At 39.1% G+C, this 20981-nt stretch overlaps 1 protein-coding gene across 1 annotated transcript in view; it reads right to left on the bottom strand.

Moving 5' to 3' along the window:
- gmds (GDP-mannose 4,6-dehydratase) overlaps positions 1-20981 on the bottom strand; it is a 490748-nt gene that overhangs the window by 312162 nt on the left and 157605 nt on the right. The window contains exons 5-7 of the mRNA XM_052016962.1: positions 16969-17161; positions 14487-14591; positions 2578-2705 (exon numbers count right to left, since the gene is read on the bottom strand). Of these exons, the coding sequence (XP_051872922.1) occupies positions 2578-2705; positions 14487-14591; positions 16969-17161 (426 nt within the window). The remainder of the gene's footprint in view (positions 1-2577; positions 2706-14486; positions 14592-16968; positions 17162-20981) is intronic.

Here is a 20981-nt window from a genome sequence, read left to right on the forward strand (position 1 = left end):
ATACACCCCCAGGTGCTATCCTTAATATGTCAAAGTGAGGGAGAGTAATTTGCATAGGATTCCTTTTCCAAAATACTATCCAATGAATCCTCAGAAATGTGTTAAGCTGACAAGTAAGGGAAGAATGACAATTAGTGCCAAGATTTGTAGCTAGTCGCATGGTGGAAAATCTTCATTGATAGTAACTGCAGTCATTGGCAGAGACGTTAAACTGAGGTTCTGTCTACCTTTTCAATGGGATGCAAAGAATTCCATGACACCCTTCAGAAAAAAAGTAATAAGAGTTTTCTTCACTAATATTTTCTCTCTCCTTCTGGAAAACCAGATGTGTTTAAACTGATTACCGTGTTACTTGCATTGTTATACTGTCTAATAGTAAAGTATTTCATTGGTTGTAAAGTACATTGGGATGTGCTGAAGTTATGAAAGGTGCTACATATATGTTATTCCTCTTTTATTCCATTTTTCCATTGATTATTTTCAGAATTTCCTGTTTTTATTTTAGTTGCCCAACATCCGCAGTTTTTTTTTGTTATTTGATATAAAACGTTAGTTATTGAAAAATGAAGGTGTAAAATAAAAGTACAAAAGATATTGAAGGCAAGGAAAAGTTACAGTACTATCTAAAATATAAACCACAATTACAATCCAAATATATATTGGAGTATTCTCAAATGATCATTACAACAAGTATAACATACCTGAGGAAATGATAATCCACACATGACTTTTTTCAGAACTAGGGAGCTTGATAAGTAGTAATTCTGTTTAGAACACCCATTAAAAATTCTTAAACACGGTGTAACATAATCATGCTTTTAACAGAAAGAATAGTTCGTAAATGCCTCAAGTTTTCATCAGCTCACTGATTTCTGAAGATTACGCAGAGAATTGTAAAGCATTGTTCCCAGTGGAGGAGCAGGGAATCACTTACGGCAAAATGTGGATTTCCACTTTTAATCATACATATGAGCATGCCAGAAGTTGTTGTCAGATTTCCTCCATTATAATGGTCAGTGCAGATTACTTCAAATTAGTTCTCACTACAAATTCCAGGCTGATTAAGCAGCAGTAATGACAAAATAATTTAAATTTGTCCCAAATGACAATAAGTAAAACAATACGGAGACTTTTCTATTAATTAATTTACTCTTCACTGGGAGTTCAAAAAGCAGGAAAACTAAGATACTCTAGACACACTGTAGTAAAATGTGTCTGGCATTGGCAGCTTTAAATCATGCACCAACTACAGATAAGATCAGAGCAAACTTTAGTTTTTTTAAGATGTAGACTTAGCCAAATTTAACAAAAAAAAGGTTGCTCTTATATTTTTGTTGGCTTCCTGCACTGCCATTTGTTAGCAACCACAGCATTTATCTTAAACCAGACTCATTCAATCTTTATGAGTGCTAGATTTTTATAAGGATTATGAAACAGCAGGAATAATAAAAAAAACTCTGAATTTAATGAAAGTTAATGAAATAGACCTTTGCTGAACTTAATAGAATTTAATGAAAGAGATATTTGCTCAGTTCATTGTTTAATCTTCCTCAACTTGTGAGGTAGAAAGCAAATTGCCCAAAATTCCATAGAACCATACCTATGCCAAAGACTACATGTATTAGGAAAGCTTTAACACAGGAAAATTGTGACAAAGCAGCATAATATAAGGAAATTATAATTTTCTCTCTCCATCTATAATTACAGACTGACCTTTCTAATATGATAAATGTTTGGTCTAAATATATACCACTTGTTAAAAGCAGAGTTTAAGTCTATCATTAAAAGTTAAATAGGAACCAAATATATCATCAGTATAAAGTTCTGTGGTGTTTGTACAACCAGTAGCAGACATCTGGATTTGCTGTGTTCTTTCACATAGAAAGTATACCCACACAGAGGCATTTACCATAAACTTGTTGCTGAACCCTTATTAAACTGTCAGATTTTCTTGCTCTGTAGGTTTTTCTAGCTTCTGTTTAAATTACGTAAATAGTTCTGGAAAACCAGTGTCTGTGTCCCAGGGATGTATGATTCAAAAAGACAGAAATAGCATTGTAAGCACAGGAAACCTGTCAGGACCCAACTGAGGGAAACAAGTTAGCCTAGTCCAGACACTATTTTTGCTGCTGTCTAGTGGAGTTAAATACAGTCTCAATAGTTGCTCCATACTGCACAATAGAAAACAAAACTAAAAGTATTTTAAAATGCCCACATGGTAGTGTCTTTAACCATTTCTCAAAAGACAAGAAAACAAAAATAGAGGGTGAAAAAAAATTTAAGAATGTTGTTAAGGAGTTCAGAATGACCCTCTGGCAGTACGTTACCAATGAAATGTAAACTTATAGCTGTTCTGAATGAAGAGGAAGATTGTTTTTTAGTCAGGTCAGGACTGGGGTAGCCCACCATGGATCTGAATTCCCTTGGCTGTAATTGACTGTACACTGTGTTAGCAACTCTCCTTTGGCACAAGTTCACAAGATACTCATACAGATCAAGCAATTTTTTGAGATGATGCGTGAAACGTATCATCCAGGCAGGGAAATACTTCTGAACAGCCTTAGGCCAATGGCCTACCTCAATGTAGTCCTTGGCATGACCCCAATCTCTCTTGGCATCCAGATTGCCCAAACTAAAACAATCCAGCTGTCTGAGGTGAATCTTAGCCACTGACCGACTAATTTTCCGAGTTACGAAATTAGCCCCTGAAACAAAGATAACAGATAACATCAGTATGGTTATTCCGGCTATTTAACTGCATGAAAATAGAAACAAAAATGAATTTAACATTTTAAGAATTACGAGGTTTTTATAGCATTATGGGATCATCTGTCAGTTAAGTAAACCCAGAAGCTTCAAACCAAACAGCCAAGAGCTCCATTTACACAGCAAACAACTTTCTAAAGCCTGTTTATAAACTACTTAATAGTTTTAATTTATTATTCAGATCTTCAATTCAGGAGCCACCGAATACTCCAGGCTACCATGATTTTTTTAATTTTAAAGTTTGAAGAGGAAACATTTGAAACATTACAGTTTTAATTTTTCTAAAAATATCTCACATCAAACTAGTCTAAAAATAAAAATCTTGTTTGAGATGAGCCAGCATGACTAATAACACCAATGATCAGAACTAACGGGTAAAAGGTCAGTGTGATGAAATATATGTGACGACGAAATATATAATATACATTTACATGATGAAAGATATTTTCAAAAAGTACAACAATTATTTCAATGTGGTAAACTCTAACCCAGTAATATAAAGTAACAGTACAAGTGAATTAACAATAATTTCTAGAAGAAGTAAGCATCAAATCAAATTTACTCATACTTCATGTACAGTTCCCCATCACTTACATTGGCTATGTTCATTTTAGCACAGTCTGCCTGCTAAGCCAAAAAACATGCCAACGAACAGCTGTTTATGCCGTCTCTAAGTTAACAACAGTAGAGTTAGACAGATCAGGGTGCTGTTCTGAGTCTCAATGCCACAACTTCAGCAGGTCATCAATTCTGTTTAAATTAATTTTCCTGCTGCAGCTCATTCTTTTTTTTCCAATTTCCAGCCATATATGGTGTTGTGCAAACTGTAATAAAACACTAAAAGCAGAATTTTAAGTAGCCAAGGTAACTACACTTTAACTAGGTGCAAGCAGCTGACTGAATAGTGGACTTGCCCAAATTAAATGGAGTTTAATACAATAATACATTAGTTAAACTTTTTATTTCCTTCAGATATCAAATGACATTAAATTACTCATTGGATTCCTATTAATAAACTGAATTTTATGCCATAAGATTCCTGCACTGTAAAAATGTGAAAGTAACAAATGCACTTCCCCTGAAATAAAATAAGTGTAATTTTGAATTTAATTGGAACCTGAATTGGAATAAATGAATATTTAAAATAGGGTCCATCAGCAGAAGGAAAGTTAACTTTTTTCCCCTGAACCCAATTTGAACTCTGTCTTGGTGATTGCATTTTTCTCCAGCCGCCATCTGCTGTTAAACTGGGTGATCTTCAACACTCCCGCAGAGAATTGCCTCAGCTGTGGCTCTGAACAGCCGGGAAGCAGAAAGGATGGACACTGAGAATGTCATGGCTGACTGAACAGACTAGTGAGATCAGAGAGATTAAACCTAATTTGCTTACTAGGGGCTGCCAAAATCAACACTATTTAACAGCAGGTACTCAAAATTTATAGGTAAATTTTCTGAAAAGTATTAATTTCCCAGAAAAAAATACTTGGCTTTGTGAATTTTTGGTATTTTATTTTCCTTTTTCTTAAATGTATAATAATTATATAAAAGTTATTTGCTGAAGTACCGTTAAAATCAAAATAGGGTTTCTTTTTCAAAGACTGGCAATTAGCCATACTACAATTGAGTTTGGAAAAAAATACTGGCAGGCAGGCATTTTACAACATAAATGTGTCCTTTGTGCAATTTTATTATAAACTCAAAAAACCATCCAAAGGCTTTTGATCTAAGACCCAGTTTGACAGCAAATGTATGCAAGACAGATGATACTACAGCAAGCCAAGTGGATTTCCTACTGCTTAAACATCTTATTTTGCCTTGATGACACAATTTTGCTGTAGATGTGCTCTCCAATTCAGAATGTTGCAAATACTAACAATAAAGGATCTGCAAGCATGTCTTGTAAAGTTTCCACCCTCTCAGCTCCAATACTTGGCAATTCAAAGAACCAAAAGTAATGTGGTATATTCTACTGTGCTTTATTATTCACTCTGAATTAACCTTACAGGGCATCTTAGTTCTGTAGTCATAGTTTGACATTGAACAGATTTCCCACAAAGAAAGAAGGAAAATCCAGCAATATCATTGACAAAAGGAATTTCTGCAAACATCTAAATATATTTTTAAATTAAAACCCATCTGCTCTCATGATTCAGCAATGAAGTGAGCAAACAAAAGAAACAGTAAGTGCAATTTCTTTACAATTGCACGTTAATTTATTATTCAATTAAAATTTGCATTTAACTTCTAATTTAAGACTATCACTTAGAAGTCCTGTGAGCAATTTCCAGAAAACTGGTAAAATCCAGGAATTATATCAACAAAATAAGGTTTAGATTATTCAGTCACTGTAAATCAATGCCTTACTTTGGAAAGAGTATTTCCTTCCATATCGTACATACATGGTCATTGATTTACATTTTCACCAAAAATGGATATATCTGCAAGTCTGAGGAAGATTTAAACATTGGAAACAGAAGCACAACAAAAGATCAGGGAATTAGCATTAGCAGGATCAAAGGGCACTTTTGATCCAAATTAAAATGCATAGGACTTCGGAGATGTTTTGAAATCATTCACTAATTTCAGTTTATAAGCATTGTCACTTCAATTGCCATTTTTAAGAACATTCATTCTTGTTAGAACAAGAATATTACAAATAATATTCACTATCCATAATTCTTGGAACATCCCATATTACACTATTCCATCTATTCTTTGAAATCCACTAAAAGACCTCCAAACTAGATGGTTACCACTTTAAATGGTTACCACATACCAATTACTGCCTCTCGTTTCCAAAACTGCTATCAGCCTCTTCTCAAAAACCTACCCCTGAGTTCTCTGTTAACCACCACCCAACCTCTGACTTCCTTTTCGTTTCCAATATTCTTGGCTGTGCTATCATCTCTTAATAGTGCCTGCTTTCCCTCAACACTCCCTAAATCCTGTCAACCAGATTTCTAGTACTCCAACAGTACCAAGGTTTCCAAATTAAATGGAAATGCAAATTAATGTCTTTTCTGGTTTGATTATTGCTTGTAAACATGCAGAGAAAAACTAGCCATTTTTATGCAGTGAATGTGCTGTGAGAAGCAGTTCAATTTTTTGGTAAGGTTCAGTGGAAATGCTGGTCCCTGCTGTTAATTATGGCTAACTTGACATCACCACCCAAATCTGATATTGTTAATGCACTGTAGGAGAGGGCAAGCTCGCCATGCATGAATCTGTCAATTATAAGCAAATTCCAGTTTTCAGATTCTGGATTCAGATTCTACCACCCCATTGAGTCTTCAGGGAGTTTGCACTGCTCGCAAATCTGTGTGCACCTATTCAGTTTTATGTTCTTGGCTGAAGGAGAAGTAGACAAAGTCCTTTTTCCTTGTGTAGAGAGCTTTACTAACTTCTTCAATATTGTGCTAGAGCAGAAAGCTGATATTTGGCATGGGTCACCTGCTACCTGGAAGGATTCAGTAGACAGTAAGCTCAGCTGACAATGATTTTGACATCAATGGACAGAGCATCGGTACATAGTTGGACCTCTGCCTGCAGACAGTCACAGGTCACTATCACCACTGACTTTGAAAACCTTAGCCTCCAAGGATATTCTTTGGAGTAGTTGAGATAGGGGCACAGGACTCTGAACACACTTAGGGAATGTGATTATTGGATCTGAGCCCTTGCTGCCCTCTATCTCAAAGTCCATGGATATAGTTGTCTTGTGTCTGACCACTACTCTGCAGCTCCACTTCATGCAGCACACCAAGATGGACAACTGCCAGAGTACCCATGTTAAAATAATGGAGTGCAATGCCAGAATGATTCTGAATGAACAACAATTTGTTTGAAGTGTGAAAAAGGCAACTCACATTGTCCTGTAAACATTACACAAGCCTACCTCACTACTCCTTCCACACTCAATATGACAAACTTGTGTCCTTCTGAATTTTCAGTGCTGTCCAATTCTCACAATAAAGGTAGCATGTGCAATATTGGTTGTGAACAACAAATTAACGCCGTTACTTCTTGAATGATTGTATCAAGGGACTGTTCTCTGGACTGCAAATGTCTGCAGAAAGTTCCGGACAGGCAGTCTGTAAGCAGCCCTTGAATAAAGAGGATGCACCATATTTTGCGGTCCTTGAACTTCATGTGTATACAACTTGACTGCACACTTTGCAAATGGACTTTATTCAATGTTGAGAATCTATAGAGATTATAAACCTCGCACTGGTGACAAGGGCAGAATAGCAAAGAGCTACTGTATTCAAAAGTCAGAAGGTGGTTTTGCATTGGTAGGGTGAATGTGAGAACTTTTATCAGTTGAGGGGAGTTGAGGTATGAACCCAAGCACAAGGAGGAAAGGTACTTCATGCAGAATTGATTGTAAGATCAGCTACATAAGCATTGGAGCAGTAGACAATCCGAAATGATAGACCAGCCCCAAAATGAAGGACACTGACAAAGCATGGGAACCTTTCATTTCAGGTATCCAAAGGATGAAGAGGATTTTCTGGACAATAAGATTATTGAAATAAAGGGTGAAGTGGAAAATGCTTGTATTGAGGCTATACACAAATGCAAGAAGGCAATTTGATATTGAGAAATTCAATGTCCCATTTAGTGATATGATAGAGATGTTTCAAAACCATTTCATTTCAGTGTCATCAGAAGTGAAAGTTATAATTTCAGAATTCACAAGCAGGGGTGACGGGAGATAATTAGCAGCCACATGGTTGATCAGAAAAAACCTGTCATCGCATAATAACATCGGTGGGTTTTTAGATCATATGCTGAGAGATAGTTTTGCATTGGAATTATGGCTGACCATATCCAAGTTATTAAGTATTCAAACTCTAACATTCAAACAGGCATGCAGGATACCTATGGACTTTAAAAATGCAAATGAGTTTAAGCCAGGGAAGCATACTCATGAAAACGCTGAATGCAAACTCATGGCATGAGAAAAGGTGGGAGCTCCAACTCAGTTTAAGTTGCAGGAGCACAAATGGTGTGTCCAGAAACTAAGGTTGGAAATCGTGCTACCTTTGCCACAGGAACTCTCAGCTCAAGCTTCTCAGTTCAGTTGCTTTAATTGTTGCAGGCAAGGACACACCAGCTCTGTGTGCAAGATTAGGCAGAACACAGTGAACCAAAATTGTGAGTCAAGCAAAATCCCAAAGGAAGGGAAACAATTACAGTAGAAAACCACAGAAGTATTTACATGACATTGAAATGAATGAGCAATTTCAATGTCATATAAAAATATGGGCTGAAAAATATATATGGCATTGATGATGCAAAAAAATGCTTTCAAAATTAAAGGAAGGGTCAATATTCAAGCTATTGATATGGATATTTTCATAGCGGTAGATTGTTCCATAGTGGGAAGGGTCAAATATAATCAGAAGTTTAGCTATTAGTGAGAATCTCTGTAAGTTTAAGAATATACTCTTGAATTGATTTATTATTGAATTGGTTTATTATTGTCATTTGTACCGAGGTACAGTGAAAAACTTGCCTTGCATACCATTCATACATATCAATTCATTACACAGTGCATTGAGGTAGCACAAGATAAAACAATACAGAATGCAGAGTAAAGTGTCACAACTGCAGAGAAAGTGCAGTGCAGATAGAGAATAAGGTGCAAGGTCATAACGAGGTAGGTTGTGAGGTCAAGAGTCCATCTTATTGTGGTAGGGAACCGTTCAATAGTCTTATAACAGCAGGAAAGAAGCTGTCCTTGAGCCTGATGGTACGTGCTTTCAGGCGTTTGTCTCTTCTGCCTGATGGGAGAGGGGAGAAGAGAGAATGTCCCAGGTGGGAGGGGTCTTTGATTATGCTGGCTGCTTTACCGAGGCAGCGAGAAGGAGACAGAGTCCATGGAGACGAGGCTGCTTTCCATGATGTGTTGATCTGTGTCTACAAGTCTCTGCAATTTCTTGCGGTCCCAGGCAGAGCAGTTGCCACACCAAGCCACGATGCATCCAGATAGGATGCTTTCCATGATGCATTGATAAAAGTTGGTGAGTGTCAAAGGGGACGTGCCAAATTTCTTTAGCTTCCTGAGGAAGTAGAGGCACTGGTGAGCTTTCTTGGCTGTGGCATCTATGTGGTTGAACCAGGACAGATTATTGGTGATGTTCACTCCTAGCAAGTTGAAGGTCTCAACCCTCTCGACCTCAGCACCATTGATGTATGTGTACCACCCCCCTTCCTGAAGTCAATGACCAGTTCTTTTGTTTTGCTGACATTGAGGGAAAGGTTGTTGTCATGACACCATGGCACTAAGCTCTCTATCTTCTTCCTGTACTCCAACTTACAGATGTACAGGTTAGGAGCTGTGAGCATGCTGTGTTGTGCCAGAAGAGTGGCGACACTTGTGGGCTGCCCCCAGCACATTCGCAGTAACACAAAAAAGGCGCATTTCACTGTGTGTTTCAATGAACATGTGACTAATACATAAATATCTTGTCTATATCACTATTTGAAATACAGCCCACTACGGTAATATCATCTGCAAAATTGTAGATGGAGCTAGAGCAGAACCTGGCCACGCAGTCATGAGTGTACAGGGAGTAGAGTAGGGGCTGAGGACGCAGCTTTGTGGGGCACCAGCGTTGAGAATAATCATGCTGGAGGTGTTGCTGCCTATCCTTACTGATTGTGGTCTGTTGGTTAGGAAGTCAAGGATCCACTTGCAAAGGGAGATGTTGAGTCCCAGGTCTCGGAGTTTGGTGATGAGTTTGCTTGGCGTGGATTGGCATGTGGGATTACGATGTTATTGCTATTAGTGAAACATGGTTGAAGGAGGGGCAGGACTGACAGCTTAATGTTCCGGGCTTCCGTTGTTTCAGACATGATAGGGGGGAGGGATGAAAGGGGGAGGAGTGGCATTACTGGTCAGGGAACAGATCACGGCTGTGCGTAGACAGGACAACCCAGAGGGCTCGTCTACAGAGGCCATATGGGTGGAGCTGAGGAACAGGAAAGGTGTGGCCACACTAATAGGGTTGTATTATAGACCGCCCAATAGTCAGGGAGAACTGGAGGAACAAATCTGTAGGGAGATAGCAGACCGATGTAAGAAACAGAAAGTTGTGATAGTAGGGGATTTTAACTTTCCACATATTGACTGGGACTCCCACACTGCGAAAGGGTTGGATGGCTTGGAATTTGTCATATGTGTTCAGGAAAGTTTTCTAAATCAATATATAGAGGTACCAACGAGAGAGAATGCAATACTTGATCTCCTATTAGGGAACCAGGCTGGTCAGGTGACAGAAGTATGTGTAGGTGAGCATTTTGGGTCCAGTGACCATAATGCAATTAGTTTCAAGATAATTATGGATAAGGATAGGTCTGGTCCTCGAGTGGAGGTTCTAAATTGGAGAAAGGCCAATTTTGTGGAAATGAGAAAGGACCTAGGTAGGGTGGATTGGGATAAGTTATTTTCTGGCAAGGATGTGCTCAGTAAATGGAAAGCCTTCAAAGACGAAATTTTGAGAGTGCAGAGTTTGTATGTCCCTGTCAGGATTAAAGGCAAGGGTAACAAGCATAGGGAACCTTGGTTTTCAAGGGATATTGGTGAGCTGGTTAAGAAAAAGAGAGAGGTGTATAGCAGGTATAGGCAACTAGGAACGGATGAGGTACTTGAAGAGTATAGGAAATGTAAGAAAATACTAAAAAAGGAAATCAGGAAGGCGAAAAGAAGACATGAGGCTGCTTTGGCAGATAATGTGAAGGTAAACCCAAAGGGTTTCTACAGGTATATTAAGAGCAAAAGGATAGTAAGAGACAGAATTGGTCCCCTAGAAGATCAAAGTGGTCATATATGTGTGGAGCCTCAGGAGATGGGGGAGGTCTTAAACAGTTTTTTTGCATCAGTATTTACTCAGGAAACTGGCAGCGTGGATATGGAAGGAAGGGAAACAAGCACTAGTGTCATGGAACATATAGAGATTAAAAAGGAGGAGGTACTTGATGCTTTACAGCGAATAAAGGTAGATAAATCCCCAGGGCCTGACAAGATATTTCCTCGGACCTTGAGAGAGACTACTGTAGAAATTGCAGGGGCCCTGGCAGATATATTTAAAATGTCCTTAGCCACGGGTGCGGTGCTGGAGGACCGGAGGATAGCTCATGTTGTTCCATTGTTTAAGAAAGGCTCAAAGAGTAAACCAGGTAATTACAGGCCAGTGAGCCTGACATCAGTAGTGGGTAAATTATTGGAAGGTGTTCTGAGAGATAGGACATATAAGTATTTGGACAGCCAAGGGTTGATTAAGGATAGTCAGCATGGCTTTGTGCGTGGTAGATCGTGTTTAAAGAATCTTGTAGAGTTTTTTGAGGAGGTCACTAAGAAAGTAGATGAAGGTAAGGCTGTGGATGTTGTCTACATGGACTTCAGTAAGGCCTTTGACAAGGTCCCACATGAGAGATTAGTTCAGAAGGTTCAGTCAATGGGTATCCATGGAAAGGTTGTAAACTGGATTCGAAATTGGCTGAGTGGGAGAAGACAGAGAGTGGTTGTGGATGGTTGTTTCTCAGATTGGAGGCCTGTGACTAGTGGTGTGCCTCAGGGATCTGTGTTGGGGCCATTGTTGTTTGTTGTATATATCAATGATCTAGAAGATAATGTGGTAAATTGGATTAGTAAATTTGCGGATGACACTAAGATTGGAGGTGTAGTGGACAGCGAGGAAGGCTTTCAAAGCTTGCAGAGGGATCTGGACCAAATGGAAAAATGGTCCAGAAAATGGCAGATGGAATTTAATGCAGACAAGTGTGAGGTGTTACATTTTGGAAGGACAAATCAAGGGAGGACATATACAGTAAATGGTAGGGCACTGAGGAGTGCGGAGGAACAAAGGGATCTGGGAGTTCAGATACATAATTCCCTGAGAGTAGAGTCACAGGTAGACAGGGTTGTAAAAAAGGCTTTTGGCATCCTGGCATTTATAAATCAAAGTATTGAGTATAGGAGTTGGAATGTTTTGGTGAGGTTGTATAAGTCATTGGTGAGACCAAATTTAGAATATTGTGTGCAGTTCTGGTCGCCGAACTACAGGAAGGATGTCAGTAAGGTTGAAAGAGTGCAGAGGAGACTTACAAGAATGTTGCCGGGTCTTCAGGAGTTGAGTTACAGGGAAAGACTGAGCATGTTGGGACTTGATTCCTTGGAGTGGAGAAGAATGAGGGGAGATATGATAGAGGTTTACAAAATGATGAGGGGCATAGACAGAATTAATGCAAGTAGGCTCTTTCTACCTAGATTAGGAGAGATAAGTACGAGAGGACATGGCTTTAGGGGGAAAGGGGAAAGGTTTATGGGGAACATTAGAGAGAACTTCTTCACTCAAAGAGTGGTGGGAGTGTGGAATGGGCTGCCATCTGATGTGGTAAATGTGGGCTCGCTCTTAACTTTTAAGAGTAAATTGGATAGATACATGGACGAGAGAGGTCTGGAGGAGTATGGGCTGGGGGCAGGTAAATGGGACTAGCAGAATAATGTTTCGGCACAGACTAGAAGGGCCGAATGGCCTGTTTTCTGTGCTGTAGTTTTCTATGGTTCTATGAATTATAGTACTGAATGCAGAGATTCTGGTGAGACCCTGAGGATATTAGGAAAAATGAGTTGTGCAGCCCTTTATAATGGATAGAAGGTCAGCTCCAGATGACAACTGCTCATTATGTTCACAGACAGACCTTAGCAGGAAGGGGAAAAAAGGACAGAAAATGCTGGGAATACTCAGCAGTTCAGGCACTCTCTGCTGAGGAAGAAACAGAATTAACGTATCAAGTGTATGACCTTTCATGATAGGAAGAGACTGGTTCAAAGAGTTGATGATGCATTAGAAAAAACATAACCAGATTTGAACAGGCTTTTGCAACTGTAGGAAGATCTGTTTAAGGATTCATACATTAGCATCGAGGGGCATCAAATGCAGATACTCCAGTCCTTACCTCCAACAACAACAGTGTCTCCTGTCCTTACCCCGAACACCAAATGTCTCCAATACTTGCCCCCAACAGTGTCTCCAATCCTTACCCCCAACACCAACAGTGTTTCCAATCCTTACCCCCAGCACCAAGTGTTTCCAATCCTTACCCCCAACACCTACAATGTCTCCAATCCTTACCCCCAACACCAACAGTGTTTCCGATCCTTACCCCCAACACCAACAGCATCTCCGATCCTTACCCCCAACACCAAGTGTCTCCAATCCTTACCCCCAACACCAACAGTGTCTCCAATCCTTACCCCAACACCAACAGTGTCTCCAGTCCTTACCCCCAATAACACCAGTGTCTCTAATCCTTACCCCCAACACCAAGTGTTTCCAATCCTTACTCCCAACACCAACAGTGTTTCCGATCCTTACCCCAACACCAAGTGTTTCCAATCCTTACCCCCAACACCAACAGTGTCTCCAATCCTTACCCCCAACACCAACAGTGTTTCCAATCCTTACTCCCAACACCAAGTGTTTCCAATCCTTACTCCCAACACCGAGTGTTTCCAATCCTTACCCCCAACACCAACAGTGTTTCCAATACTTACTCCTAACACCAACAGTGTTTCCAATACTTACTCCCAACACCAAGTGTTTCCAATCCTTATCCCCAACACCATCAGTGTTTCCAATCCTTACCCCAACACCAAGTGTTTCCAATCCTTACCCCCAACACCAACAGTGTCTCCAATCCTTACCCCCAACACCAACAGTGTTTCCAATCCTTACTCCCAACACCAAGTGTTTCCAATCCTTACTCCCAACACCGAGTGTTTCCAATCCTTACCCCCAACACCAACAGTGTTTCCAATACTTACTCCTAACACCAACAGTGTTTCCAATACTTACTCCCAACACCAAGTGTTTCCAATCCTTATCCCCAACACCAACAGTGTTTCCAATCCTTACCCCAACACCAAGTGTTTCCAATCCTTACCTCCAACACCAACAGTGTCTCCAATACTTAGTTCCAGCAACATGTCTCCAATCCTTACCCCCAATACCAACAGTGTCTCTGATCCTTACCCCCAACAGTGTCTCTGATCTTTACCCACCCATCACCAGCAGTGTCTCCAATCTTTATCCCCCACGTCCCATCACCGGCAGTGTCTCCGATCCTTAATCCCCACACTAGCAGTGTTTCCGATCTTTATCGCCACCCCCAATACCAGCTGTGTCTTTGAACCCTTGCTCATTGACTAGCCAATCACAGCAATTTCTCCAACTCTTTCTCTCTTTCCAGCACTCTACCCTCAGTGTCTTCCACCCCAATAGGAGAAACACTGTCGATAATGGTAGACAGCTGACGCAAAGCTCCCCCAGCAACACTCCCAGTTATGGAATTGTGAAATATCCAGTAACTCATGATTGAGGCATTGTACTCAAATTATATGCTTTTATCCCACCATATTACTGCCATTTGAGCACACTCTTTAGGGTGCACTTAGACAAGAATATGATTTGCTTACTCTGGGAGAATCAACACAGTAAAGATTAACGTTAATTTACTTTCCTTATCAGTCTTTTGAATATTGCTATCTGGGAAAATCATTTAATAGTAAATCTAAACTGCTGATATGATGAAGATTCTTTACATTTTCACAGCCATTTAAATATCCTTACTTTCAAAATGTAAAACAATATCCCAAAGGAACTAAAAATAGAAATAAATTAAAGCAGATTAAATGTATTCATTTTTCTAACCTCTTCTTGGACTTTCATGATTGAAAAGAATGCCATTGACAGCGAAAAGGTTGTAAGCCTCCCTGAAGTTCACCACAATCCAGTAGGCGTAAAGCTTGGCTGCCCCTGTAGAATAAACAACACCCTACAAATCAGCATTGTGCATTTCTAAAATAGATGCAAATACAGTAAAAATTAGTCAAATTCACCAATAACAGATGTTCTGGTAACATCAGATGAACTGATTTAAATCCAAATGAGAAGATCCTGCAGGCAGGCAAGCTGCCTCCAATATTTTCTTGCCTATTCCCACTACCACTTCTTCCTTATTCTTTGAAAGATCACCACCTGGCCGGAATACAATACCATCAGTACTAAATATTTGCTGGCACTTTACCTATATTGCTATAGTCATATTTGCCTTGATGGCAAATGTCGGCAGGCTATCCAGCTATAAGGAGCATCACAGCTGAAGCCAGATTGATTGTTGTTTGAAGTCCACATGGCTGCTTCAAGCATGAGTAACTAGTTGGCCCTAACTGACTTATAACAAACAAGAGACAATGTACTTACTTGCCCATATAAGTAAGCTACTCGTTGAATGAAGTCTTTTGAGTCGTTAAAATAGCTTGTTTTTAATTTCAATATCTAGAACCTCAGTATTATACCCAAATTAAATATATCACTGTGATATTTGAAGAGCATGGCTTCCTGGAAAAACATCCATATTTTGTTACTCCACAGAGTTCCTGGTTTCACGCACATTGCCAAGTAGGACAGAAAACTCAAGCAGACTTCTCCCAAAACTGACCATCAAGTACCCATTTACAATAATCCTACATGAATCCCTCTTCATTCTCCCCACAGTCCCATCAACTCCCCCCAGATTCTACCACTCACCAGCACACTAGAGACAATTTACAGTGGCCAATTAACCTACCAACCTGCATGTCTTTGGGACGTGGGAGAAAATGGGAGCATCCAGAGAAAACCCACATGGATAGAGAGAACATGTAAACTCAAAGAGCACTGGAGGTCAGAATTGAATCTGGGTCACTGAAGCTGTGAGGTAGCAGGTTTACTAGCTGTGCAACTATGCTATTAGTCGAATGTAATGATTTGTGATAGTCCATACAATGGAATAGCCTGCCCACATTTGTAATCTAGGCTCACTACAACTAGCCTCTTTGATGAAGCACCGAACAAAACTAGTGATCCATAACCCAACATAAATTAGTGTCTTCAGAAGCAGAGTAAATTGGAGAGAACAGAACTTAATTAAGCAAAAGGATGCAATTTTTTTGGAAAGTGGATAGATCTATTACATTACTAACTCTTTTAGCACTCAGGAAAGAGAGCGCAAGTGGGATCAATACTAAAAGGAGTCATTATAACTTTATATTAGACAGAGCTACTACACCAGGAATCTGGTGAAAGATTCAGCTCTTCACTGGTTCTCCTGCAGCAATGAAATGGTCAAAGTGATCTCATCTCCATGAGGCTCCGAGCAGACTCAAAGAGCCAAATGGCCTAATTCTGCTCCTATGTCTTGTGGCTCAACGTGGAGTGAGCAATGACTGTCTGTGTGGATTAATGTTGGGAGGGCTTGGGTAGACAGTTTGGCCAGTCACTGCTGAGATGTAAAGGCTGTACCTTAGCCTAGCATGGTTAGTTTGGACCATTGCTGGGATTTAGTAACTGCCCCATGTGTTGACAGACTGGCTGGATCCTATGGTCTCTCTCATTACTTCCTGTTGGATATGAATGGAACCTGCTATCTCCCACTATCTTCAGCTGCATAGCTCTCCTCAGCCCTGACAGTTTTTTATGGCAACATGTTCAACAGCCAACAACCATTGTTGGACACTCCCACGACAACCTGGCCCTCCCTGTATAGACATGGATTGAGATAGTTATCAGATAAGTCAATTACTTACCTTTCAACCTTTAGGATCTCACCCCCTACTACACTGAACCCAATCACCACCTCATGATCCTCTGAATTCAAGACACCCAACACCCCAACCTGCAAACTCCCAAAGTCCAAGCCCCCAAAACAACCTCCTGATCTTCCCAGCCCTCACCCTGCCTACCTTCACATTCATCCATCACCCTGTGATATGTCAAACCACCCAACCCTGCTCCACCCAACCATCCACCAGTGTTGAGCTCTGATACCCTCCCCTGCACTTCTCCTCACTTCCAATCCCAACACAGACTCAATCAGGCCTGTGGCTGCCAACAATCATGAATCCAGTCTTAGAACAGAGTATTAGGTGGCATACTTTTGATCTTGAAAATGTGTAACACTCACTGAGTTACGTCTGAGCCCTTGATTTATAATTCCCACCCCTTCCATTAACCTGAAAACAACTTTTAATTGCCAAGTTATAGGTATATCCCTCAACTAGTCCAAACACTTGGACAAGACACTATATTCCATTCAAATTACTTCAGCACAAAGAGACACATTCAATGCAAACAAACACATTAGAGTACTTGCCATATGGTGACCGAGGATAGAAAGGGGTAGTCTCCTTCTGTGGAATTTCCTGCACTTTGCCAAAGAGCTCACTGGTGGAGGCTTGGTAGAACTTCACAGAATTTATAAGGCCACAGGTTTTAATGGCATCCAGTAGTCTCAGAGTACCAACACCATCAACATCAGCAGTATATTCTGCGAGGTCAAAGGAGATCTAAATGAAATACAAAAATAAATGCTCATTGACAATCACTTTAAAGATATTTTGCAAAAGAAAAGTCTTGGTTACAAGGAAAATGGGAATTTATTGCAAAGTGAGCCCAACAACATTAAGCAAAATCTATTGTCCAGTTAAAGTAGCATTAACTCAAACTTGTATTATCAAAATATTGGCAATATTTCAGAAGTAATTCACTGGTTTTGGAGGATTTTGGTTCAGATGTGAGAAACATTAATAATGTAATCCTTTTTGTTTATTTTGTCGAGATATGTTCCCCCAATGTCAGTGGTAGCGCACTTCTGTTTGAGTCAGAAGATTGGGAAATTAAGTCTCATTTTAAGCATTACACATACAATCTAGAATGCTACTTGAGCTGTTATCTTTCAGATCAGATGTTAAACCCAAACCCACACTTGTCTTTTTGGAAAAGAGCACAGAATTTCTCCCGTGTCCTGCCAATATTTATCCTTCAATATCTACCACCAAAAAAAAATTAATTGCTTATTTACCTTATTGCTGCTTGCCCTTTTACTTTTTAAACTGGTACTCAAGTTCAAACCTTTTATCATCAATCGTTTGCACTTATGCAGCGCCTTCAATATGATAATGAACATAATCCCTACTACTATAACATATTAGCACAGCCAGTAATTTTAAACAGAATTAAACATTATTTTAAAATCTAAGCATAAAATTCCAGAGCAGGGGGCACATAATGAACCATTTTGAAATTTGAATTAAAAGCAGAAAACACTGGAAATACTCAGAAAGTCAGAACTCTGATGAAAGGTCATTGACCTGAAATGTTAACTCTGATTCCCTGTATGGAGAAGCTGTGTGACCTGCTGATTATTTCCAGTATTTTTTATTTCAGATTTCTGGCAACTGCAGTATTTTTCCTTTGACATTGTGAAATTTTTTGACAAAATAATAGCCTTCATAAAGTTCAAAAACTATTCTATCAGTATCACATTGTAATTGTTCATAATCAAGGGGTATTGATTTGGGAAAAGAGTCACTGGTAAATAAATAGCTTTGAGAATATAAATACACCTGTATGGAGATCCAGATTGGTTTGTTCCCTGGAGCCTGATACTAACTAACTATATTGCACTACCAGCACAGGAGGTAAGAACACCTGACACTAAAGATGAGTACTATACACAATGACGACACCAACAGTGACCTCTTGGATTAGTTTGATTGCTTAAGATTGAAGAAGGAATTCCTTGCATTTTTTTCTCTAAAAATACTGAGTGCTTTTATCTGTTATCTGGATATAGGGATATTCCTTCCCATCCTTCTTCATTTTCATATTTTTGTAAAGTATCATCACTTTATGCATTCACATAAACAATTATCAAAATAAAACTAATGCATGGCATTAACCCAATGGGGATGAGGAAAATGCAATAAAATGGTTGAAAAATTGTTGTGAAAACCAAAAACATAGAGCTTTTACAGATTACCTACCTCTACTGAAGGAGAGACCTATCAATTTCAATATCTTAATCATTTTAACAAGCAGACAATATAGATATGAAGTAGACTCGGTTAGTTTATCTTAGCATCCATTTAACTCTTCTGAATTTAGATTTCCCATTTTAAGTGCATTAATATGTCAACCTTATCCCTTAGCATTCATTTTTGTTGAGGGCTAAAATTACTGCCACAGTCTAGGTCCTCCATTAAGCCTGTAATGACAGACATTTACAATCCAGTATCTGTTTGGCTAACCATTTGTCCTCATGTTAGATAACTTTTTTTTGGCTTGAAACAAGGTCTTCAATCTTAATTCTTTTTTAGGAAGTGACTACAGCACCAATGAGTTTTACTGCCACATATAGACATCAACAGTCAGCGAAGTGGTTTGCAAGGGTTTGCACCTATTCTCTCTGTCTACCAAACTTTTATTATGCTTCATTAGTGGAATGTAGAGATCATCAGATAAGGGCATGAAATGGAGGGCTGTGAGAGATAAAACTGCACATGGGAATCAGATTGTCCATAAAACCATGTCAGAGAAGTATACCCTCCCCATCATTTTCCCTTATCTCTCAACCATTCATTATTAATTTGATGGAGTGGGGGAGCTGTCAGACTCTATGGCACAAGCTGTTTATCTTTCATTATAATCTTCAACCTACTGTTCATAATTTCTGCAATTTTGAACTGGCACTAAAGTTACCAGACAGTTTCTAATGGCTTTGCACTAAAGATCACAAGGTGCTTGGATACATTCTGACCAAAGGAATGGGTTACAAAAGAACAAATGAACCTTCTAACTGAAAATGTTATGATTTTTATGATCAGTGACACTATTGTAACTTAAAAGTTTGGCTAGGAGGTAAAATTCAAGCTGTGTCCAAAGCTTTCAACTAAAATCAAAAGAGCACAGTCACTTGAGAGCTGCAGTGCTGAGAAGTAAATTGATATCCAATTCATTTTTCTTTATATGCATCATGGGAGTTGAAGACTCAGTGTAAAATGTGGGAGGTGAGCAACTCTGGCTTTCTAACAATTTTTTCAACTTAATCCCCCAGAAAAAAAAACTAAAACACAAAAGCTGATTGTATATCCATTTAACTATTTCAGTACTTAACTACAGAGAACTCTTTCTCACAACATATTCAACTGTCTCATCCATATGAATTACAACTAATACTATCAATCAATTAAATCATCTAGATGGATATACACCTTCCAAATTTACGAACACTGAAGTATCTGGCATCAGGATACACTGCAAATCTAAAGCGGCCTTTGCAATTGGAGAACAATTCCAAACAAATCAATCATGCCAAGATTCATATTATTGAAAGCAGTGATGCAGAATATTAGTCCAGAGCCCTTTTTGAAAAAGCAATACCTGCAAGGGGTATTATTAACTAACCTAGCTGGCAAGGGACCTGGAGGTTCATCCATTTTACGCACTGAAATATCTTTCTTTCTATCAAAGTCAGCAGAAAGAAAAAAGCAAGTGAGCTGCAAAGGGGGTCCAGATTCCTCATTTCTCACAAGGTGGATTGATATAATTTTCCTGACAGCATTGTTTTCCTTGGTAATTTCTGGATTAAAGACAGGAAGTAACTGATGGGGCTAACCCTTTCTGCACCCTTTCTAGCACTTACACAATTGATGAGCATTGCATTTTCTAAAGGACTTTCACCATAAGGGCTCAAGCTTAGCTTCAACTGTGAATGCAACTAAACTTCCCAGCATTCTCTTGGCAACTACTAACAGGTTTTAAGAGTGCTGTGAATGAAGTATCATGCCAGCTTGGCAAAGGGAGAAAAAAGGAACAAGGTCAGGTCTGTACTTCATTAGTTCCGTCTTCATCTGGGCACTGGCGTTGTTTTTGATTATTTTTTTGCACAATGGCCAAGCACCTACCTTCAAAGTTGAGAACAGAAGGACCCAAAGATAATTGGTTGGGACAAGGGAAGAAAATACATCTATATTTTAAATGAATTTCATATATATTTTAAATAAATTTCATATATAATTTACAAGAGAAAGTTAACACATCAGAAAACTGCTTCGGTCATCAGTAATATATCACATCACTCCTCCCTTCCCTCAAATACCTTCATTAGGTTGGTTATAAAACAAAATTGTCAATGGGAGTTTAGCATCTCCCCTTCATGCAATTTCTGGCCATAAATTTATAACCCTGTAGCTTTAATAGTTGTGAGATTCATTGGTGACTCAAGAAGGTTTAATTTCCTCCTTCAGTGCAGGATTAATGTGGTCATGTAAGATTCCACTGCATGCTTTTTTAAAAACATAATTATTAACCCATTTATTTTAGTGA

This window comes from Pristis pectinata, chromosome 5 (assembly GCF_009764475.1).
Source record: "Pristis pectinata isolate sPriPec2 chromosome 5, sPriPec2.1.pri, whole genome shotgun sequence".
NCBI classification, from domain to species: Eukaryota; Metazoa; Chordata; class Chondrichthyes; order Rhinopristiformes; family Pristidae; genus Pristis; species Pristis pectinata.